This window comes from Lygodium microphyllum, chromosome 7 (assembly GCF_053477565.2).
Source record: "Lygodium microphyllum isolate KBCC chromosome 7, Lygodium_microphyllum_v1.1.10, whole genome shotgun sequence".
NCBI lineage: Eukaryota > Viridiplantae > Streptophyta > Polypodiopsida > Schizaeales > Lygodiaceae > Lygodium > Lygodium microphyllum.
Genome location: NC_141141.1, coordinates 149,382,815 through 149,407,816, shown reverse-complemented (window position 1 = coordinate 149,407,816; position 25,002 = coordinate 149,382,815). Strand labels below are relative to the sequence as shown.

General features: G+C 40.6%; 1 protein-coding gene across 4 annotated transcripts in view; it reads right to left on the bottom strand.

The window, feature by feature from the left end:
• The window catches only part of LOC148034077 (pachytene checkpoint-like protein), an 88,924-nt gene extending 72,163 nt beyond the window's left edge, over window positions 1–16,761 (bottom strand). For 3 of the 4 annotated variants that reach the window (XR_015691424.1, XR_015691423.1, XM_087682072.1), the window contains exons 1-2: window positions 16,332–16,759; window positions 16,183–16,246 (exon numbers count right to left, since the gene is read on the bottom strand). Coding sequence is in view for 2 of the 4 variants with exons in the window: in XM_087682072.1 (XP_087538198.1) it covers window positions 16,183–16,246; window positions 16,332–16,605 (338 nt within the window). In the remaining 2 variants the exon portion in view is untranslated. Of the gene's footprint in view, window positions 1–16,182; window positions 16,247–16,331 lie in introns of all 4 variants that reach the window. The other variant, XM_087682073.1, reaches the window with a different exon arrangement.
• Window positions 16,762–25,002: the final 8,241 nt, after the last annotated feature.

Below are 25,002 nucleotides of genomic sequence, written 5' to 3'. Positions count from 1 at the left end.
CCACGAACCGCACATCTCGGCTCGTGCAAACATCCCACTTGACGGGATCAAACAAACGATAACCTTGGGACTAGGAGTTGTAGCCAACAAAAACCTGTCGTCGGAAAGCCACCTCAAACTTGTCACACTGCAGCTTCAGGATGTGCACATAGGCGTCACATCCAAAGATCCTGAAATAAGAGACATCATGCTTAGTCCCAAAGTAAGCCTCAAAGGGTATCATCCTGTCAACGGCCGAAGTGGGAGATCGATTGAGGAAGTGAACTGCGGTAGCCACTGCCTCGGCCCACAAAAAATGAGGTGTCTATCGGTGTTCTATCATGGTGCGCACCATCTCGATCACACTTCGGTTCTTCCGCTCCAAAATGCAATTCTCTTGAGGAGTATTGGTGTTAGCAAACTCCTGGTGAATGCCCCTATCTGCACAAAAACGAGCAAACTCATTAGACACAAATTCACCACCCTTGTCTAAGTGCAAGGTCTTCAATCTCCGGCCAGATCGGTTCTCCTCAAAGAGAAGCCAATCCTTGAAGTGGGAGAAAGCCTCTGACTTCAATGTCAAGAAATAGACCCATGTCTTCCTGCTATAGTCATCTACGATCAACATGAAACACAAGCTTCCCTTCAGGGACTTGGTTCTCATCGGGCCACAAAGATCCGTAGATACAAGCTCCATAGGTAAAGTAGACTGCCGCGAAGCTTTGTTGGGAATTGCATCCCGATGCAGTTTCCCACGAATGTAGGAGACACATGGCTGGTGGCTCACCACTATGTCTGGCAAACCTTGGACAAACGATCCTCGCGACACCTTCCGAAGGTACTCATAGTTCAGGTGGCCAAACCGGGCATGCCATAGCTCGGACTATGTGTGAGAGGTAAGAAGAAGAGAGGTAAGAGCTGTAAAAGACTTCAATTTGTAAATGCCATTCTATTCATTCCCTAAAGAGAGAACCTTCGTCAATCCATGATCAAGAACTCAAACAGCATCACTGTCAAACTCCACTAAGAGGCCAAGAGAAAAAATCTTATGGACCGAAAGCAAATGATATCCCCAACCTAGCACATGCAACACCTCAGAAGTGTGAGTATGTAACGTGCTGCCTATCGACTGTCCAAGCACATTTTTAGCAGTCCGTCGAGAGACGAGTCTAAGCGACGCCGCCCGGCACTCTCTTGGAAGGTCACGGGGTTTGTCGCCTAGGGTTTCTCGACTCCGCCTCGCAACGGAATGTTTACGGCCAAACCCACTAGGATCGACCTGAACTTGAGTCCCTAATGGTCAAGGTCTCCTGACAGCTTTCTAGCGTCGATTTTGGACATCCTACTTTGCGCAGAGGTAACCAAGCCGAAGCAGACCCATGCCGCACTTGGTTCAAAGAGAATGGGAAACAAGAGGGATGCGACGCTCCACCTCTCTGTCCATAGGGCATAGTCCCATTCCGGTCCCCTAAAACGGCATGAGTCGGGATTCTAGCCTAACGATTTCTAAGCATCGGTCGTCAGTAAAACCTTGTGAGAAGCCTCCCAGTTCTCTGGGACCACCCTGCTGTAGGACAAACCCATCAAGGGTCCCGCCCTCCTGCTTCCCTCACTTAGCGTACTTTAGTTGTCTAAGTAGCCCTATCACTTTTAAGTGCGACATGTAAAAACAGCTTCCTTAATTAACCTTTTTAGAGAACAGGGTTCGTTCACGTAATCTTATGGCATTGACACGAAAACAAATTCGAACAGTTTCCCTGGAAGTACTTAATATTAGCAAATTATTAGAGTTACAAGTCTTGTTCAAAAAAGGGCAATATTCGCAATCCGTAAGGATGCACTTTATTTCCACCAAGTTTCCGCCTTGCACTAGTAAGAAGGGCTCTCGAAAATCTATTTCGAGTCACGCTAATCGTTTGAGTAGGGCCCAAAGGCAGGGAATTTACAGCCAGAGCCCCCTTGGCATCCAAGCATCCTCCTACGTTCAAACCAATCCGTGGAGAGACCTCTCGTGGCGGTTTCGGTCCATGTTCCCGTCACGGCTATTTAAAACCCCCTTGGCTACGGTTGGCGGCCAGCTGGGGGTGGTTTGGCGCGCTCTCCAAAAGTTCAATCTGATTCACTAACTCATTTATGAGTTTGGGGTTACACAATCTCTCTTTTTTTTTTTTAATTTAGAAGCAGCGTTCCTAAATTTACAAGCACAAACAAAGGTGCAGGTGAGTGCTCGAGACATCTGCTAAGATGGGGTCCCTCTCTTGACCTTAGCATTTGTCCTTCTTGCCTTAGCGGTAAATTCCAATATCCTTCGAAGGGTAGAGAATTTCTTCATTCCGTCCCCCTATGAAGTAACCATAGATTAGCTTAGTTTCTTCAAAACCCTAAATAAGTTGAGTTGAGCCCTATCCTTGGGTGTATAGGGCTTATTTTTATTGAACGGCTCTTGAACAAATTTTTGTATTTCGTTAAGTGTGGTTTATAGTTATATTTAAGATGAATCCCTAGCAGCGTAACTAAAACTGATCATGATGCCACGCAATTTGAAGGCGTATCTTTCCTAGACAATACAATGCTGCAATGCAGGCCTTTGCTTTTGGAAATTCATTTCGACACACTTATGTAAAACACAAATAGAGACTTGTATGTGTGTGTGTGTGTGTGTGTGTGTGTGTGTATTCTTGCTTTCTTTCTTTCTTTCTTTCTTTTTGGTGGAGGACGTGAAGTTATCAGTCCTAAGGCAAAAGTGAACACTCCCCTCTGAAGGATTATAGGGGCCTTGCAATGTCCTAGATATACTTAAACGTCATCGTAGCAATTCAAGAATTTCATGTACTTGATTCAACCGTTACTTCTACCTTTCCAATTTCACAAGTTTTGTGATGCACAGAAAAAAGTACGATTTCTGTTGATCGATGAATATTATGCATAAATGTTTTAGCAACCCAATTTTTAAGCATGCTAATGTTAGTGCATAATCTAAAGTATTACGAGCATAATCAATAAGGTCCTGGCTTTTTCTTTTTGCGTACATGAATGCAAAATTTCCCGTGCGATTTACTCATTCAAAAACATACCAGATTGCAAGTAAGCACAATTTCCAATATGATAAAATGATGTAAACTAAATGGTGGTTAGTTATGATAGACTTTCGCCGAATAGTTTTTCCTTCCCAAGGAAGTCGGACCTATGTCCTTAAGACTCCCCATCAGGGTAGGGTGTATGGAACGCACCTGATTACCAAGTGACGTGGTTCCTTGCCCCACGGCCCCATCAGTTGAGGCGGGATTCGTGCTCAGTTGGACCTTACTTTGTTTGGGAGACATCGTATGATTTGGCTTTTGCTTCGCGGCTACACTCAGATTGTGAGAGAGATGGCTCCTCGCGGAAAGGACTAGTTTGCGAGGATCTTCTCCAAGAGGGGGGAGGGAAGAAAGAGAGACGGCGAGCTCCGAGTTCTTCAACGAGGAAAGAAAAACAGTTTCCTTCTCTCTCTCTCTCTCTCTCTCTCTCTCTCTCTCTCTCTCTCTCTCTCTCTCTCTCTCTCTCTCTCTCTCTCTCTCTCTCTCTCTCTCTCTCTCTCTCTCTCTCTCTCTCTCTCTCTCTCTCTCTCCGTAATGAATGTTATATTTATAAAGTACTAAACATCAAAAGAGTTACAAAAGTCATGTTACAAAAGTCATGGCAAAGACGCAAAGGAAATTGCCATATGCCAGGGAAGTAAGTCCTCCCGAGGGAGTAAGTCAGAGTGCCGAATGAGATCTATCTGCCAATGCAAGAGGCCTTTAAGCCTCGCAATATGTCCCTGAACATTAGAGGCTGAATCAAAAAGAAAAGCATTCCGAATGGTCCAATTGTGCCAGCAGCCCCAGTATCTAAGAAAGTGAAACAAGATCTTCATATGCGATTGTGCCAGTGTGGGGTATTTGGGCCGTACAGAAACCCAATCAAAAGGGCTTAGCGAGAAGCCAACCACCGCTCGCCCAACCGCTGACAAGAGTGACCAGATTTTCTTAGCGAGAGGGCAAGAAATAAATCAATGACAGGCTGATTCCACACTGGTGGTGCAAAAGAAACAATTGCCATTGGAGATTCCACGCTTGGAAAGGACTGAAGCAAGAGGAAGACCACCAATCATCACCCTCCAAAGAAAGACCTTGCATTTGAAAGGTGTCTTGTTCAACCAGCCCTCCATCACAGTTTCCTTCAACCATGACTGAGATTTACGCAATCCCCATACAATATTAGCTTTAGTAACCAGCCATTGATGATCTTTAATCAGAAGATGATACACCTGGTTAGCTGAGGCCTTTTCCAAATTCAGCCGACCTGCAAGGTCCCGGTCCTGCCAGGGACGATCAAAGCAAGGGCAGGAAAGGGTTGTCTGCTCTGGAGCACCAGCAAAAGCTATTCCCATAAATCACGGTATCCACGAGGGATCCTGAAAAGCCTCCTGGCTGTACGAAACAATATCAACACATTGCGACTGGCAAGGGTGGCATCTGCAACTGAAGTCAAGCCCAAACGTACCATGCGGTTAAATTTTGGTCTGAGCTCATGTTTGCCTTCCCAAGAAAGTAATCGCAAGGCTGCCAACAATTCCACTTGAAAAGACTCTCTCTCTCTCTCTTTTTTTTCGTAAATCTCTCTCTCTCTCTCTCTCTCTCTCTCTCTCTCTCTCTCTCTCTCTCTCTCTCTCTCTCTCTCTCTCTCTCTCTCTCTCTCTCTCTCTCTCTCTCTCTCTCTCTCTCCCTTCCACTTTCTTCTTCTTCACCTCTTTACCCAACGTCCAGCCTCCTCATCTCCCCACGCTTACGTCTTTTTATAGGGTCGCGAGGGGGGATATGAGTAATGGCAGCCACCCGTGCCACCTCCAGGGCACGCGGCAGTAGCCCCCCCCCCCCCCCCACTCCATGGCCGTGGTAGCACCCCCCCTCCCGTGGACGTCACGATAGCCCCCCCTGCCTTTCTACGGCACGTGGCAGCCCCCCTGCCTTATCACAACAACCTCCCCCCCTCCCCCCGCCAATTGGCGGTGTGAGTAGGGGGAGAGAGGGAATTTATCCTCTTTTTTAATTTTTTTTTAAATGATTTTATTAGGGGAGGAGGGAAAATTACGACGGGACTGTTACATTCTTCCCCCCTTAAGGGGATCGAGATGTCCTCATCTCGGAAGGAATTGGAAGTATTGTTGGTTGAGAGTACTCTCATCAATCCATGTGGCATCTTCTTCTGGAAAGTCCTTCCACTGGATGTGGTACTCCTTGAGGATTCTACTCCTCAATCTCTTTTCTTGAATGTCCAGGATTCTAATTGGCCAGAGGTCAAGGACTCCTTGGCTTGGCATTACAACTTGTTGATCATCGAGTATATGGCTAGGATTTGGTACATATTTTTTTAGTAGGCTAACATGAAATACATTGTGAACTTTTACGTTCTCAAGGAGTTGAAGTTTGTAGGCATTGGGCCCTAGACATTTGAGGATCCTGTAGGGTCCGCAATACCTTGGACTCAGTTTTTTAAGTTCTCCCAATTACAGGGAACTCCTCTTGGGCCGTACACAAATAAAAACCATGTCTCCCTCATTGAAGAGTCGCTCTTGTCTATTTAGATCTGCATAGGCTTTCTGCCTATCCTTGGCGGCTCTAATGTCTTGTCTGATGGTCTTAACATGCTCATCCATCTCCTTGAGCATTTCCTTAGAAGCTTCTACTCTTAAAGTAGAATCTGAAAAGTTCAACGGGGAACGGCAATCATGCCTATACAATGTTTGAAAAGGTGTCATTTGGATGTTTTGTTGGTAGGAAGCATTATAGGCGAACTCTACTAATGGTAGATATTGAATCCATTTCTTGGGTTCGCGACAACAATAAGCTCTAAGGATATCTTCAATGACTTGATTGACCCTCTCTGTTTGGCCATCAGTTTGAGGGTGATAGGCTGTGTTGAAACAGAGTTGAGTCCCAACGGCCCCAAATATCCCTCTCCAGAAGTGAGACATGAAGAGGGAGTCGCGGTCACTAACAATCCTTCTAGGCAACCCATGGAGCCTGAATATCTCCTTGATGAACAATCTGGCAATATTTAAAGCTTTGTAATTTGTCTTGACTGAAATGAGGTGTGCTACCTTGGTGAGTATATCTACTATAACCATAATTGAGTTGTAGCCCCCTTGGACTGAGGGTAACCCAACAACAAAATCCATACTGATAAATTCCCACTTCATATGGGGGAAGACGAGAGGTTGCAACTTCCCAGGCATCTTGACATATTCCGTCTTGATGCGCTAACAAGACAAACATTCCGTGATGTATTTAAACACATCTCCCTTAATCCTTCCCCAATGGTAGCTTTTCTGACCGTATTGAGAGTTTTGACATATCCGGGATGGCTTGAAAAGGGGGAGTCATGTGCTTCCCAAAGTATTCTCTGTTTGAGTTTCCTGCTGGAGGGTATGCATAATCTTGTCCTAAAATAGACAAGTGCCTCATTGACGGAGAATTCTTGATATTTAACCTTAAGTTTCGGGTTTTGGTCCTTCCCCAAAATTTCCTCTATCATCACCAGATATTCTGGATCATGGCTAGCTTCTTCCTTGGCTAGTTCAAGGATAGAGTTGCTAAGCATTGACACCATAGTTGCCAAAGATTCGGCCATCGAGGGTTCCTCCATGATAAGAGAGTTGAGGAATGCCTTGCGACTTAGAGTGTCAGCGACCACATTCTCTTTGCCGGGTTGATACCTAATCTCAAAATCATACCCTGTAGAACTTCTATCCAACGACATTGCCTCATGTTGAGGTCGGTCTAGGTGAAGATCCATTTAAGGCTCTTATGGTCCATGATCAAAGAAAACTTATTACCAAGAAAGTAATGTCGCCAAAGTTTGAGGGCGTGGATCACTGCTAGCAGTTCCAGGTCATGGGTGGCATAATTCCTCTCATGGGTTTTTAGCTTCCGCGAGGAGTAAGCTACAGGATGACCTTCTTGCATTAGTACATAGCCCAGCGCAAGTGTGCTAGCATCCGTGACAACTTCAAATTCCTTGCTTAAGTCAGGGAGCTTCAGAATTAGTGCTGTCACCAATCTATGCTTGAGTTGATCAAAACTTGTTTGTTCAGAGGGCGTCCACATTATGGCAACTTGTTTTTTCAGCAAATTTGTAAGGGGTGCGGCGATTAAAGCATAGTCCTTAATGAAGATCCTGTACCACCCTGTTAATCCAAGAAAGCTACGCACTTCTTTGATAGTAGTTAGTGGAGACCACTCTTGGACATCCTTAACCTTGGTAGGGTCTACAGAGATCCCTTCATTTGACACAATAAATCCGAGATACTCAATCTGCCTTTTTAAGAATGCACACTTTTTCTTCTTAGCATAGAGCTTGTGAGTCCTCATGGTCTCAAGGACGATGCGAACTTGGGACTCATGATCTGCCTCCTTCTTGGAATATACCAAGGTGTCATCAAAGAAGACAAGTACGAAATCATCGAGATGTGGTCTAGCCTGCTAAAGGTGGCGGGGGCAAGTCAATCCAAAAGACATTACTGTGAATTCGAAATGACCATATCTGGTATTGAATACAGTCTTTGGAATATCCTCATCCTTGACGCGAATCTGATAATACCCTGACCTTAAATCAATCTTGGAGAAGATTTTTGCTCCCTGCAGTCGATCGAGTAACTCATCTATCCTTGGAATGGGGTATTTATTTTTTATGGTTACTTGGTTCAGGCCTCTATAATCAATGCAAAGACAAAGTGTACCATCCTTCTTCTTTTGGAACAAGACTGAAGCTCCCCAAGGAGAACTATTAGGGCGTATGTACCCTTGGTCCAGTAGTTGTTTGAGTTGTTCCTTTAACTCAATGGCCTCAGGAATGAACATCTTGTAGGGCCTTTTTGCAACTGGAGCAGCTCCTGGGAGTAGTTTAATCTCATGATCCACTTCCCTAGGCCGTGGTAATTCAATCAGTTTCTCTGGAAACACATCCACATATTCTTTTAGCCATGATGGTTCTTCATTAGTGTCTTTGCCTGATCGGGTTTGTTTAGGTTGATCAGGTAGACGGGTAACCCCTTCCTTACTCAAATCTGCACCTGCCTATCCAAGGAATCCCAATCTCTAGCACCCCCTCTCAAATCTTGGCCACGGCAGAAGGCTAAGGGATTTGGAGTATTGTCCGAAGTAAAGCTTGAGGAAGTGCCTTCATAAACAAGTCTCCAAGATTGTTCTCTGTCTTGTAGTAGACCAGGGCAATAGTCTCATCCAGAATCTTCTCCCGAATGAAATGGTACTATATCTCAATATACTTTGTCCGGACATGAAACAAAGGGTTCCTAGCCAAGGCAATGCAACTCTCATTGTCGCACTGAAGAATAGGGAGCCTACTTAAGGCCATAGAGAGCCTTCCTCAACTTGTACACCTTACCATCAAAAGAACCAAAGCCAAGAACTTGCTAAACATAGATCTCCTCGTTCAACTCCCCATTTAAGAAGACAAACTTCATATCCAGCTGATATACCAGCCATCTCCTATGGCTAGCCAAGGCAAGAATAGCGCGAATAGTAGCCATCTGGGTTGTAGGGGCAAAAGTATCATGAAAATCAATGCCTAGGCACTATGCAAATCCTTTAGCAACAAGGTGGGCCTTGTGCTTGTCTAGCATGCCATCACTACGATACTTGGTCTTGAAGTCCCATTTGAATCCAATTGTCTTCTTATGAGGAGGCTTCGGCACAAGGTACCAAGTGCCATTCCTCTCAATCGACTCCAACTCCTGCTTCATCGCTCTTTGCCAATGATCATGTTGTAAATCCTCCTTCAAGAAGGTGGGCTCCCGATCCTACATGACACGAGTCATCAAACAATATTTAGTGTACACAAGCTTGGTGTGGTGTGCTTGGTTCCTCCAAGAACACCATGGGCCATCTTGCAACTGCCACTCCTCAGGAACCCCCTCAATCCCTGCATCACGAAGAGTGTTACAAGCCCAACGAGGAGCAAGCCAAATCTCGCCTCATCGCTCTCCGTCTACTAAAGCTTTTGGAAGGTCCACCAACGACTAGGGCACAAGCGGTGAGTCTGGTGGCTGAGAACTAAGCTCCTAATCCGAAGAAGGGTCTTCAAAAGGCACAAGCTCCAGAGGAATAGCCACATGCACCTAGCTATCACTGGGATCTCCAAGAACAAGGTATTCCTCACCCCCCTTTGAGGCTGGAACTTTCACAAACCGAACATCACGGTTCGTGTAGACATCCCGCTTGACACGATCATACAATCAATAGCCTTGAGACTGTGAGCTATACCCCACAAACACCTGTCTTCTGGAAGCCGCTTCAAATTTGTCACTGTGCTTTCCGGATATAAATATAGGCATCACACCCAAAAACTCAAAAATAAGAAATATCTGGCTTAGACCCAAAGTACGCCTCATAAGGGGTCATACCAACAACAACAAAAGTAGAGGATCGCTTAAAAATGTGAAATATAGTAGCCACAACCTCAGCCCATAGACACTGAGGTGTCTGATGATGCTCCATCGTAGTACAGGCCATCTTGATCACATTGCAATTCTTCCGCTCCAATATACCATTCTCCTGAGGGGTGTTTGTATTGGCAAACTCTTGGTGGATACCACCATCTACACAAAAATCAGCAAGCTCATTAGAAACAAATTCGCTACTCTTATCCGATCATGAGGTCTTCAATTTCCGGCCCAATCGGTCCTCCTCAAAGAGCAACCAATCTGTAAAGTGAGAGAAAGCCTCCCACTTCACCTTCAAGAAATAAGCCCATGTTATCCTACTGTAATCATCCACAATTAGCATGAAATACAAGCTCCCTCTAAGGAACTCCGTCCTCATCGATCCACAAAGATCGATAGAAAGGGTGCTAAAGACCACCTCGAAGCCTTGCTAGGAATAGCATCACGAGTTTGCTTCCCATGGATATAGGATACACAAGGCTGCTAGCCCACAACATAAGCTGTCCCTTAGACACCTTCCGAAGGTAATCATAGTTGAGGTGGCCAAACCGAGCATGCCAAACCTCGAACTGAGTTTGAGAGGTAAGAAAAAGAGAAGTCAAGGCAGAAGAAGACTACAACTTATAGACTCCATTCTCCTCATAACCTAAAAAAAAAACCTATCTTGATCCACGATCAAGAATCCATATCAAATTCGACCGAGAGGCCAAGGATACAAATCTTGTGCACCGAAAGTAGATGGTATCCCAAGACCGACACATAAAGCACCTCGGATGTATGGGGACCACCTCGTCTGTATGGAATAAGATGCATGTCGCCCCATCCCTCAACATCCCTCAATAGGAATAGAAGAACGATCACGAATGAGAATCTAGCCATGCAAAGGGCAAAAATGAGCAACACTTGCTAAAGGAAGAGTCATGTACCGTGAGGCACCACTGTCAACAATCCACTCCTGAGTGTATGGGGCCGTCATCAACGCAACATCAGAGGCCTTCAAGGTCAAGTCCTCAACCACCTCCAAGTGTGAGGAAAGCAATCAATGAGAGAGTAGCCGCTGCTCTGGAATCCTTTGAAGCTTTCTCCTTCTCCTTTTTCTTCTTCTCCTTATCAGGGCAATTGTCATGAGGACATGTATTTTTGAAACCTCACTTAGCATGTGGATTAATTTTTAATCACATGGTTAAGTAAATGTTGCACATATGAAGTGTAACAGGGAGTTAGAGTAAATCTACAAGCTCGAGACCCGAGGAAATCACGTGATGTCAAAGGCAAGAGTTGCTACAAGTTATGCCGCACAGATACTTGGTGGTATCTAGTATTAGTTGTTAGCCTAGGTCATTCATTTGGCCATAAGTGTCAGTTGGTGGCACTAGAGAAGTGGCGTTTAATGGTACCTAATGCCAATTTGATGGTCAAAGATAATATAGAGACACTTGGGAATGAAAGTTGCCTAGCCAATTTAATTATTGGCCAATCGAATTATTTTTCAAGCCACCAAAATAATCATTAGATTAATTTCTAATATTTAAAGATTGAAAATTAATATTTAATTATGAATAATACCAGAAAGACCATTTGAGAAGGCTACCACTTGTCAAAAATGCCCATACAAGACTGAAAAACGTCTTTAAAGACTAAAGAGAGGCATTTTTAGTACATTCAACCTGCAAGAGAAAGGAAGGAGATGCTATTGGTCTGATTTGCAGCCATTGGAGGACCTTTTGAGATAGCTAGGGCTAAGAGAAAACCAATCAATAGTAGGTGACAGCATCTATAAGCCATTGAGACAAGGCAACAGCAGTAAATGATTGATTTCTTCAATTATTTGCATCTACAAGCTGTTGAGATAGTGCAACAGCAATAAATGACAGACTTTCTTAAGTTCTTCACGAAGAAAGTCTGAATTTTCACTCTTCTCAGTAGTCAGTCTCGTCTCCTAGCCTTTCTACTACCTTTCTCCGAAGATTACAACATTGAGATCACCAAAGGCTGAGAAATTTCAGATTTCTCTCCTGTAAACCCTAATCTACAGCAAAAATTAGGATTTAGCAACAACCTCGGGAAGCCTGCCAAAAATTGGAAGCTCCGAGACTTGGATTCAACATGGTTGAAGTTCTTTTAAGTCAAATTCAAGTGGAGGGATCAGCAAATCAATGAATTTGGGGCATTTTCCATCTCCATCTAAGCAAGTGAAGGCCAATTGATTGCCTGAATCAAGGGAAAATCAGATTGAAGACTTACTGGTCATTTTGGACAGCAGGGGAAGTTGGAATATCGAAAGGGATTGGAAGAATCCCATCGTACATCAACTTCTTCTTTAATTAAGTTAAATAAATACCGAAAGGGGCACCAGTTTTGGGGCCAACGGGGTGTCCAATGTCCAAGATTATATAGTAAAGTGTGTATTTCAGTTTTGTGAATTTGTTAATTGCTGCTAAAGAGTACTTAATCAGGTTATTTACCACCCTATCCGAGGAGGAAGGCTAGTTACATGGTTCCATCGCCGGAATTACCACTCAATCCCTTGATTTGGTGGGCCCGAGGCACCTGATTGCAAGCCAAAGCTTTGTGATAGTGCTGATTTTTACTCTCAGCTGAGAAATTAGAGCAACATGTCTTCATACAGTGAGATGGACTCAAGCAATGATGATACCTCTCAATATGAACATTCACATGGAAATGAAGAAAATACAATGCTTGACCTTCCTTGAACAAGGCTCAAACCATGGATACCAAACTGAAAATGTTACTATTGGGTAAGATGCACAGCCTTCAAGGCATAAGGAGACTGATGACCAACAAAGTGAAAAGAAATTTGATGACCAGTTCAAGAATCGGATGAGAACAGCAACAAAAGACACTCATCCCCACACTCATTTGATCATTCATTCTCATTCAATTATACTTGCATTATGCTTGGATAATATCACTTGTAACCTATAACCAGGTTGCTTGCCTCTTTTCTTTCCTTTTTGTTTCTTCTCTTGAGATGCATCCTCAACAGATGGTTAGTCTAAAGAAGCGAATTTCACTATGTTAGATCTTTTGGCATGCTATGTTTCAGACCACAAGACACAATGGGAGTAGTATTTGCCCTTGGTTGAGTTTGCTTATTACAACAACACAGTGCATAGTTCTATAGACAAAGCTCCATTTGAGGTGGTTGAGGGTGGCAAGAAGACACCACCTATTCTGCAAACTAAGGATAAGATATTTGAGGTTGATCGTTATGTGGAAAACTTGGATGTAGCCTATGCAAAGATAAAATGTGCACTTCATAGATCGCAAGAAAAGCAAAAGAGGGCAGCTGATTGCCACAGACGTGCTTTGCCATTTGCAGAGGATGATTATGTATTGCTACGTTTTGAAAAGGCAAGGTTGAAAAAGATGAAAAAAAGAGAAAGATTGTATCCGAAGTTGAGTATGAGATACTATGGGCCCTTCCAGGTGTTGGAAAAGATCAGTGATGTGACATATCGGCTGAAATTACCTCCATATTGGCAGATACACAATGTCTTTCACGTCAGTTTGTTGAGGCCTTTTCATAGTGATGTATTAGAGGATATGTTTGCTGAAATTCAGCTTGAGGTTGAGGAGCTGGATGAGATTTTGGTATCCGAGCTGATTTTGACACATAAGAAAAGAAAGATCAAAGGTAAAGTTTCCAGGAGATACTTGGTGAAATTTCAAAATTATTCACCAATGGATGCCAAATGGATGAAAGAGAATGACTTAGCAAACTATCCTCAGTTGTTGCAACTTTACCTAGATGCCCTTTAGTTAGGGCCGACGACTTTAGTTCGAGCTCTATCAGGTTCAACAGAGCAAGGGTCCGTAGTATTGCCTAGTGCTCAAGGGGAAGGTAGCACTTCCACTCCTCTAGTTATGAACAGCTCTCATATGTAGTGAATCTCAGATGTATTCAACATGCATCCAAGGTACTGCGCTCGCAATATGTTTGCCATGAGGTCACTACTTAGTGTACTAGTCACTGTGAGATGTATACAAATGAGTATGAGTTTCACCTGAGCACTGGAGCTATGCTTTTGTATCAACTTATGATCAATTTGGCATGAATTTCGCCTCAATTTTGAGACAAAAAATTTGATCACTTTCAGCTCAGTTTTTGATCAGCCTGAGAACCGTTTATGGTCACTTTTAAGATTAGTTTTGCATCAATTTTTGTGTTGATTGCTGGTGAATTTTTTGCAATGAGTTTGTGATCAATTCTCAAATCAGCAAGTGATCAATTTATGATTAGATTATGCTTAGTTTTCAATGATTTACATCTGGTTCCATGGATAACAGCATATATTATCACGTCATTGATGTTTTAGCCATGGTTTATGCTTCGTTATGCTATGCTATGGTTTGGTTTTGCCAAATGAGTTAAGCTCATGAGAAATAGACATGTCACATGATAATCTGGTAATGTTTTTAAGATTCTTTGTGAGTCTTAGGTTATGTTATGATTGGTTGGTGATTTTCAGCATGTGTCGGACGTATGGAATGGTTGAGCAACAATGCGCAATGTTGTATTAACTGTGATGGCTTGTGGAAATTTCAATCTACTATTTGACTTTTGATACATCTCACAATGCAGTTAAGGACGATTGCAAGGATTTTAAGGGGAAGGGCTGTCATGAGAACATATATTTTTGAAACCTCACTTAACATATGGATTACTTTTTAATCACATGGTTAAGTAAATGTTGCACATGTGAGGTGTAACTGGGGTTAGAGTAAATCTATGAGCTCGGAGCCCGAGAAATTCACAGGATGTCAAAGGCAAAAGTTGCTATAAGTGCCAATCGTTGACCTAGGTCATTCATTTGGCCATAAGTGTCAGTTTGGTGACACTAGAGAAGTGGCGTTTAATGGTATCTAACGCCAATCTGATGATCAAAGATGACGTACAGATACTCGGAAATGAAAGTTGAATAGTCAATTTAATTATTGGCCAGTCAAATTATTTTCTAAGACACCAAAATAATTATTGGATTAATTTTCAATATTTAAAGATTAAAATTAATATTTAATTATGAATAATGCTGAAAAAACCATTTGGAAAGGTTATCACTTGTCAAAAATGTCTATACAAGACTGAAAAACGTCTTTAGAGTTTGGAGAGAGGCATTTTTAGTGCATTCAGTCAGCAAAAGAAAAGGAATGATATGCTGCTAGTCTGATTTGCAACCATTGGAGGAGCTTCTGAGATAGCCAGGGACGAGAAGACCAATCAACAGCAGCAGGTGACAGTATCTATAAGCTATTGAGATAGGACAATAGCAATAAATGATTGATTTTTTCAATTCTTTGCATCTACAAGCTGTTAAGATAGTGCGGCAGCGATAAATGACAGATTTTCTTCAATTCTTCGTGAAGAAAGTCTAAATTTTCACTCTTCTCAGTAGTCTCTCTCGTCTCCCAGACTTTCTACTACCTTGCTCCGAAGATTACAGCATTGAGATCACCAAAGGCTAAGAAGTTTCAAATTTCTCTCCTATAAACCCTAATCCGCAATAAAAGTTAGGGTTTAGTAGCAACCTCTGAAAGCGTGCCAAAAATTGGAAGCTCCAAGACTTGGATTCAGTAGGGCTAAAGTTTTTAGTCAAATTGAAGTGGAGGGATCAGCAAATCAATGAATTTGGAGCATTTTCCATCTCCATCAAAGCGAGTGAAGACCAATTGACTGCCCAAATCAAGGGGCAAATCAAATTGAAGACTTGCTAGTCATTTTCAACAGCAAGGGATATTTAAATACCGAAAGGGATTGAAAGAATCCCATTCTACATCAACTTCTTCTTTAATTAAGTTAAATAAATACCGAAAAGAGGCGCCAGTTTTAAGACCAACAGGATATCCAATATCCAAGATTATATAGTAAAGTGTGTATTTCAGTTTTATGAACTTGTCAATTGCTGTAAATAGTACTTAATCAAGTTATTTACCACCCTATCCGAGAAGGAAGACTAGTTACAACAATCCTTCTTCCACTGACCTGTCTTGCCACAGATGTGAGAAGCGGACCCCTTTTCCTTATCCTTCTTTGATTTGTCCTCCTTTTTCTTTTGATCCTTCTCCTTCTGAGAGGATTGACCAACTAAGGCCTTAGATTTAGAAGCATTGGTCCCTTTCAACTACTCTTCTCGGTCCAAGAACATAGGAACCTACTCATCCCACCAAAGAGTCTCAGACCGCCCTAAAGCAATCAAGGTGGATAAAAGCCATTGAAACAGGGTGGTAACTGTGAAAGAAGAGTTATCGCCATATCTTCAAAAGTGATCACCTTTCCTGCATTTGAAGTTGCCTCAGCTTGTTAATATGCTCCCACATAGAAAATGACTTGTTGACACTCATGGTCCTCATTGGCACGTCCAAAGAAACTCATTTCATGACAATCATAGTCGTGGTTGACAAAATGGAGCAGATATCCTCTTCAAGTAGAACCAAGTCATCCTAGTATCTTGTGAAAATGCGTGGACAACAGCAGCTTGACCCTTTTATAGCTTCTTAATGACCATTTGACGGATGAGTTAGATTGAACTGCAAAGTCAAGCCATAATCACTATGTTCCGACATATTCGGACTTAAATGTGTGCTGAAATGGACATTATTGCTTCTTATACTGCTTCAAACTTGGACAGCTCAAGGTATTCAAAATCTATGACAACAGTGGACCAAAGCAAAGGTTTTCCAGGGCTCTTGTGAATTACCTCGTCACCGCAGCTTGGACTTGATCATGGCGTGCAGCACTCGTACGCTTCAAACACACCTCCACTATCCGTATTCATCGAATGTAAGGGCACATTTCAATAAGCAGAAACAGCTCGCCCTCGGCTGTGCGTATGAGATGCATGCATACCGGAAATGGCTACTCTTTCGGCAGGGGATAGAAGGAAAGGCTGAGGCTGCGGAGTCGCAAGTGCGGAAACGTCCTCTGGTTTGTTCTCCTGGTCGTGGCAGTGATAGCCATTGCGTTGTCCGTCTTCCTCCTCGCCATCGCGAACGTGATCATTCACCGCACGCTCTCCGAAGGGAATTGATGGTACTTCGTTCTGAGCGGGGGGACATAACTCCATCGCGCTTACCTCCATGATTGGAATGCAGATCTCCAAGCCACCTCCTTCCTCTTGCATCGCAAACAATAGAGATGGCGGGAAGTTTCATAAAAGTTCTTCGCTTGCTGTCGCCCCTTGCTTTAAGGATGCTTTGTGGCATGCGGCTTCGTTTCGGGCAGTCGTCACTATACTCAAGTCTAGCAATTTTCATCGATTGGGACGGTGCGCTCTGTCATGAGTCCTAAAGTAGAGTGATATAATACTGAAAAGGAAAGAGGTGACTCTTTGAAAACTTGTGTGACTCTCTCTCTCTCTCTCTCTCTCTCTCTCTCTCTCTCTCTCTCAAATAGAAAGAAAGTTTTGGAATTCAAAGAATAAAGAGGGGTTTCTTTTGAAGCGTGATATGCTAATGCACCCATCCCAAAATCTTTTAGTCATAATGATAAAGGATAGGGCTAATTTGTACAAAAAATAGAAGCAAAATATGCATAGCGAAATTGCAAGGTCTAAAGCACTAAAAGAACTTTTACAAGCAAGATAGAGAGAGAAAATGTGTGTGTGTGTGTGTGTGAAATTTTTATCTCAATTTTATGATTGCAAGAATTTTGTTGAATTTGCAAGCATGTGGGATATTGAACATAATTACCCAGTCAACAATTATGTGCTAATACATGTTTAGCTTGACAAATAGAATGGTCAAGTTATAGTGTACAAACTACTATGTATATGCACTTTACATACAAAATCAAAATAAAGCCCCTATGTGATGAATGGAAGAGACAAATGGACTATGAATGTTTTCATGTTACCAAGCGTGCATATCATTAATAAAGGACATTTAAAAAAGTCACCCATAAGGTCAAAATGAAGACCGCAAAATTAAAATAAATTTGAACAACCTTTTAAAAGATTATGAGAGCAAGCAAACTCTAAGAATGATCATATCACTAATCAATAGTAAACAAAGATGACTATGACTCGATCCATCTAGTGGACCAAAGGCATCTCCCCTTCTACTAGTTCCTCTATGTACTTGAAATTCCCATTGTAGTAGTGCATGTGTAAGTCACGTCCATCCAGCGTATCATAGATATCTACCCTTCTATCAATGCCTCCATCTACTTGAAATTCTCATAGTATTAGTGCATGTAGCCAAAATCTTCACACTATGATATTGTATTATCAAATAACCATTGTTGTGTTGAAGGCATGGCACCCTCTTAATACCACATTTCATTTGTGCTCTTTAGGATTTTTGTGAAAGTTGCTAATGATGTGTGCTCATATACAATGTGCATTCTCTTATGAAGCTCGTCCGTATCCATTGCTCATTGAGCTTTGATTTCAAAAATTCATGTATCCTTCTATAGTAAAGCTGAGAGAGAGAAAGAGAGAGAGAGAGAGAGATATAAAACAAGATGAGGGAGATTTTAAAAAGGAATATATACATATACATATATACATACATATATACGTACATGTATATATACACACATACACACACATATTATATATTATTATTATTTTATTATTGTATGTGTTATTAACTTGTGTTATAATATAGGTATTTTTATATTATTAATTTAAAGTGAAGCATCCTTGATCTTTAGCTATGGTTAGCATTACAAAATTCCATCTAACATAGTATAATATTGTAGAGCAGTTTGTACTCCATGTGTATATGAGCAACTTGCATTGCCAATTCAGGAAACTCCTATGCTAGCTTGTTTCCCAAGGCCTCAAAATAAACTTTAGCACCAACATGATTTCGAAGATGAGCATGGCATATCCCAAGTTTTACTAAGATCATTAGGGAGCCCATGGCCTGAGCAATAGAATCTTTGTGCATGCTCAATTGAAGGAATAGCAGAAGCAAAGTTATTGAGCAATAGAATCTTTGTGCATGCTCAATTGAAGGAATAGTAGAAGCAAAGTTATTCTTCTTCATATATAAGTCTACTAGCAAATTAACAATAGTAAGATTAGCTTCTGTAGGGTGCTCATCTATCAGTTTTTTCAACACTTCTAAAGCCTCCTCAATACATCCACTCTGGTGCTGCATCTATGCAACCATTTTGCAAACTTCTACAATCACTAAACCTCCTACTGATCCAAAAGCCTTATCCACAAGCATTGTATCTATAGCATTAAATGCATCTTCCGTAGCCATTACAACAATCACGCCTTTTCCCATAGTAGCTAGACTATCAACTTTGATAACAATGAGTGCTCCAACCTCTTTAATATACTCTTTAGCACCTATCACATTGGTAAATAGTTGAAGGACCAAAGGTCATAATTCCAACTGTTGAAGATTATCTACAAGACCTGTAATAAGTGGCTTGATTGCATTAGCTAGAAAATTTGTATATATGCATCCCGACTAATACTAATACTATCCAAAGTCTTCTACACCAACTCACAATCCAAAGAATTATGCTTAATAAAAGAATCCAAGCATTGTCTCCTTACTTTTTTGAACTTATTCTTCTCAAGAATATCCATTGGCATTGTTGAGGGCAAGAGATGATCGTAAGACTCAGGTGCCTTTGAAGCATCTCTCTCACTTAAATTTGGTTGAAAAAGAGACCTAAAAAAGATCAACATCATAACTCACATTCTATAAGAAGCAAAGCTATATTTAGCATTTCTTAAGTAAAAAGACATACCTTGCTACTTGGATTTTTAAATTGCAACCACCTCCTTCTTATTTGAGATGCTCAATATTCTTGACAGATCTTTGTCAATTTCAAAGGCCTAAACTAGATTGTTCTCGTTGGTATGCTTTGATGTGTCTCTCCAATGACTGATTCTTCTATTGACAATATTATATTTTTTGTAACCACTCATCTCTATGTTTTGTTAGCAAGTGATTCTCTAATTTAAGAACATCTTTCTCTATAATAAGATTAAACGTATAGCCCAAAAATCCATTATAACCATCACTAATAAACCACATTAGTAACTAGCTATTATAAAAAGGAAAAGTACTATATTTGATAGGATCTTTGGGGTATAATCTTCCATTTAATCAAAGATCAAGATTTTTTTCCCTTCAAATCGAAACACATGTTTCATGGACTCTAAAACAATGTTTTGTTTTGTTCTTTCTCTAATTGGTTCATACTCATGTTCTAGCTCAACATGAATGTGATAGAGCTCTTTTACTAGTATTACAAGGATCTTTGGTGATCGATCCATAGCTAAAGGTGTGATTTGCAACTCTGAATAAGAATATTGTGTGAATTCAAAAAAGTCGAAGAATGAGTAGGTAACTAAGAAGAAGAAGAAGAAGAAGAAGAAGAAGAAGAAGTTATATCAAGACAAGGTAGGATCCTTATTAAATTAGTCATCATCATCTTTACGGCGGCCTACATTTCTAGATTTGATGCAAGCCACAAGAATATTATGATAATTACCTTTTAACAAATTTAGATATGTTTATTGATCGAAATATAAATTTAAAAAATCCAAAATATTCTTATTTATTAAAATATTTTCTCTCTCTAAGATCTCTCACGATGTATTTTTGAGACCTCGAAACTCCCCTAATGGTTATTTGCTTAACATGGCTCTATAGCATGGGCAACTGACCTAGGAGGAAGCATACATGGTAGGTCATCAAGAAAACCATAATTGTAGTCATCAAGTAGTTGCTCTATGTATTCAAAATTTATTTCTGTATCCTCTCACTTCAACTCTCTAGCAAAGATTATGCAGGTCTCATATCCTTATTTGATTTCCCTTAGAAGGTTTGTGGCTAAAATGATTAAGGATTTGCAATCTCTCTCCCCTCCCTAGATTTTTGTGGAATTTGTTTTTCCTTTGAAAATTAAAGCTTTCTCTTCACAATCAATCAAGGTATGATTTTTGGTTAACTAATCCACCTCAATTACTACCTCTCTCTCCCCTATGTCAAGTAGATAAAAATTTACCTCATCTATTATTTCAAGCATTTGTTTTGAAATATTTACTCTATTTGAAGCATTAAAAAAATGATCGAAACACAAAATTGTAACCATACATTGCTTCAAATGGAGTCATTTTAATTGATGCATGCCATGAACTCTTGTGTGCAATTTTGATAAATGTCAAATATTCAATCCAATGTTTTGTTTTTCATTAACATACATCCTACACTCTAGAATTAGGTTTATTCTCTTTACCTCTCCATCAATTTGTGGATGAAATGCTTTACTCATTCTTACTTCAATTCTAATGCCCTTAAATATGGTTTACCAAAAGTTAGATATAAATTTTGAATCTCTATCCAAAACAATACTTTTAGGTATATTATGGAAATCAAATATTTCTTTTTCAAATAATTTGGCTATGATTAAAGCGGTGTGAGTTTTTATTATTATTTAAAGAATGACTCTTTTTTGTGAGTCTATCCACCACCACAAAAATAGTGTAATATCCTCCCCTAGCAAATAAGAAAAGTTATGATACGAATTCCCACTTTTGGTTAGGTATATCCAATGGTTGCATTTAACTAGGCACCATGGTATTCTGTTTAATTTTGACTTGTTGACACTCCAAACATTTCCTCACATATTTCATATGTCCTTCTTCATACCTGGCCAAAAGAACGAGTTCTTCAATTTGTTGTAAGTAATTGAAAATCTAGGATGAGTAGAGAAAGAATGAGTTCTTCAATTTGTTGTAAGTCATTGAAAATCTAGGATGAGTAGAGAAAGGAAAACTATGAAATTTCTTAAGAATTTATTTCTTAAATTTTGAGGTAGCAAGAATACACAAATGATTCAAATAATATAGATTCTCCTTAAGCATATGAAAATTTTCCTTGTATATTTTTTTTTTCAATTTTTCATTTAGGATCACCAAGTTTTTAAAATACATGGGGTCATCCTACACTTCAAGTTGCACGTTATCAATTAAGTCAATTTGTATAATCAATAAATTATTACACAGATCTACGACTTAAAGCATTAGCAACTTTGTTTACATTTTTAAAGACATTTTTGATATCAATGTCATATTTATATAACAATTACAGCCATTTCTTTTGTTGATTATTTAACAATGGTTGAGTAAAAGTGTATTTTAGATTTTGATGATCAATTCTTAGCTCACATTTCACTCGAGTAACAAATGTCTCCAATGTTTTAGATCATAAACTACAACAACAAGTTCTACGCTATGTATATATAGTTTAGATCATTCCTTCTTAATTTTTAGGATTCTTAAGCCACTACTCATCCCTTTTATGTCAACACACATCTCAATTTCTATTGAGTGGCATCAAAAGACAATACAAAAGGTTTTATCATCTCAGGAATTCGTAAATTAAAAATTTCAGGTACTTTTTGTTTCAATGTTTCAAAGGCTTTCTGACATACATGTGTTCAAACAAAACGTTTTGTTTTCTTACTCAATATAGTCAAAGGACAACTATCTTAGAAAAGTCTCAAATATGGATTCTTTCATACTAAGCTAATACTAAGAAGCTTCTCACATCTTCATACACTTTGGTATAGGCTAATCAACAACAGCCTTTACCTTCTTAGGGTCTATATGAACTCTCTATGTGGAGTCTCTATGTAGAGACAACTCTTCTTAGATAAACAATATTATCTTTTGTAAAGAAAAGTTTACTCCATTCATAGAGTTTATGTTCCCCCAAAATTGGAAGGGTTTTCTTAAGATGTATCTCATGTTATTGATGATCTTTAGAATATACAAAGATATCATCCAAGAATACAAAAATGAATTTATCAAGATTTTGATGTGGATGAAAAATGTTTTTTATCAAATAAATGAATGTGGCTGGTGCATTGATTAATCCAATGGCTAGAATTGTAAATTTGTAATGACCATATCTAGTCCACAAAATGGTATTTGGAATATCCTCAAACTTTATACGGATTTGATGGTAATGGGATCATAATTCTATCTTCAAAAACACATTTGCACCACTCACTTGGCTCAATAGATCATCGATATGTGGAAAGGGATATATTATTCCATATGGTTTGCTTATTGAGGCCTCTACAATCAATATAGAGTCTACATGTCCCATCCTTCTTCTTTTGGAACAATACAGGAATGCCCCAAGAAGAAACACTTGGTCTAATAAATTCCTCCTTCAAGAGATCATCAAGTTGTAATTTTAACTATTTTAGCTCTTCTATATTGAACTTGTAGGGTACTCTACAATAGGGTTCTATTCTTGGATACAACTCTATAGCATGGTCAACTGATCTAGGAGGAGGCATACCTGGTAGAGCATCAAGAAAAACATCATCATAGTCATCTAGCGATTTCTCTATGTATTCAGGATTCCTTTTTGACTCCTCTAGCTTCAACTCTTTAGCAAAAACTAAGAAGGTCTCACACTCTTGTCTAATTCCACTTAGAAGTTTTGTGGTTGAAATAATTAAGGATTTTCAATCTCTCTCCCTTCCCTAAATTTTGTAAAATTTGTTATGATAGCCTTACTCCCCACAATGGGAGCATAGTCCCAATCTTCTTACTCATTGTTTCTTGTAGGTTTATTTGCCACCTGTCATTCTTGGTTGGACATGTATGTCAGTACATGGTATGAGACATTGCAAAGTTTTGTATACTCCTATGTTTTGGGGATGCTTATGCTTTTATGGCTACGAGCTACAGTGGTTGGATATGTCATGCTTTTGTCTGCTAGGCTTGTCCGTGTGTGGGAGCTTTTGCATCCGTGGTTGATGCCTTTGTGTTTTCCCCTTCTGGTTTGGATGAGTCCCCTTTGCAGTATGCTATGACGACTTCCAGCTCTTCTAGTCATGCAGACAGTCCTCTTGATGAGCCTATTCTCTCTGATGAGAGTTTCCCTGATTCATTGAGCTCCTTGGATGTATTGGATAGCCCTACTTATGCTATTACAGAGCAGTTGTCCTCTTCTACAAGTTTTACAAGTTCTGTTTGCTTTCATTGTGGAAAGATAGGGCATGTGAAGAGTAAATGCTTCAAGTGGATTAGAGAGCAGAAAAGATTGCGCCGCACTAGACATGAGAACAAAGTTAGTGATACAGTAGGTAAGACCATTGTTGATAGTGGTATGGTGCATGTAGTTACCCATGATGATGCAACTGAGCCTAGACTCCTAGCATCGTGTTACCCTGTAGATTACTTGCTCAATGATATGGCCTATGCCTTTGATTGGCTTTTAAATAGTATGGCATCTTGTCATGTTACTCCGCATAGGCTTGGTTCTCTTCTGACAGGGAGGTTGACGGATGTATTTCTTTGGGCCTTGAGCAGGATTGTCATGTTATTGGTACATGGGATATACACTTGGCTTTGCCAAATGGGTCTTCTCTTATGCTCCATGATGTCTTGCATATACCTACGCTCAGTAAGAGCCTGATCTCTGTCAGTCAGTTGCATGGTGCAAGATATTATGTCTCTCTTGGGGATACTTCATGGAAAATCCGTCGTGGTTGCTTGGTATTGGCCAGAGGTGCTAGATATGGCAATGATTATGTAGTGCATGTCTCTCATGTTGGAGATTCTATGGTTGCAGTTATGTAGATACCACATGCATTGTTATGGCATTGTCGCCTAGGCCATGTACGACACACTGAGATGGATGCTTTATGTGATATGGGCTTATTGCCTGCTCTTCCCCATGCTACTTGCCCTCATTGTACTCATGGTCCGTGCAGAGCCTCTTTGGCTTACGGCGATCGTGTGAGGCATGCTCCTCTAGATCTAGTCCATGTTGCAGTATATGGATCTATGCCTTCCCAGTCACTTGGGGGAGTGTCGTATTTTGTGACCTTCATGAATCATTCTACCCACCATGCTTGGGCTTACCCTTTGGTACGGATTGAGGATGCTGTTACTATGCTTGACAGGTTTATGGATTCTGCTGGTAGCAGGCCTAGATGCTTGCAGATGGATTATGAGAGTCATGCTATCTCTTCCAGCTTACAGATCTCTTGTCAGCAATATGGCATTGATTTCTTATGCCCATGGTCTTATGGGATTGCTCATGGCATGTGCTTGACTTTACAGGCAAAGGTTGCTTCTATGCTTACCACAACTAGGTTATCTTATGGCTTTTGGGCTGAGGCCCTTATGACAGTAGTCTACTTGGTTAATAGGACGTCGTGCTTGACTTTGGACGGTATTACACTTGCATGAGGCATGGAGTGGTATGAGACCCTCCTATGATCACTTGAGAATGTTTGGCTACTAGGCATCTGTCAGTATGCCACATGAGCCTATGTCATGCAGATGCATACTCCTTGGTTATGGAGATGGTGACTTTACAGCTTACAGGTTTTGGGATTTAGATGCCCAACAGGTTCTACGCAATCATCATGCTATCTTTTATAAGACGCAGACACCTCTTAGGCCTCTTGATGCACGTTCAGTGCGCTTTATGGCTGATTCTGCAGTTGTATGTCAGTCTTCCGCTTCATTGAGGCCACATACTGTCTTGAGACCCCGTCTGACTTGTGTCCGAGATGC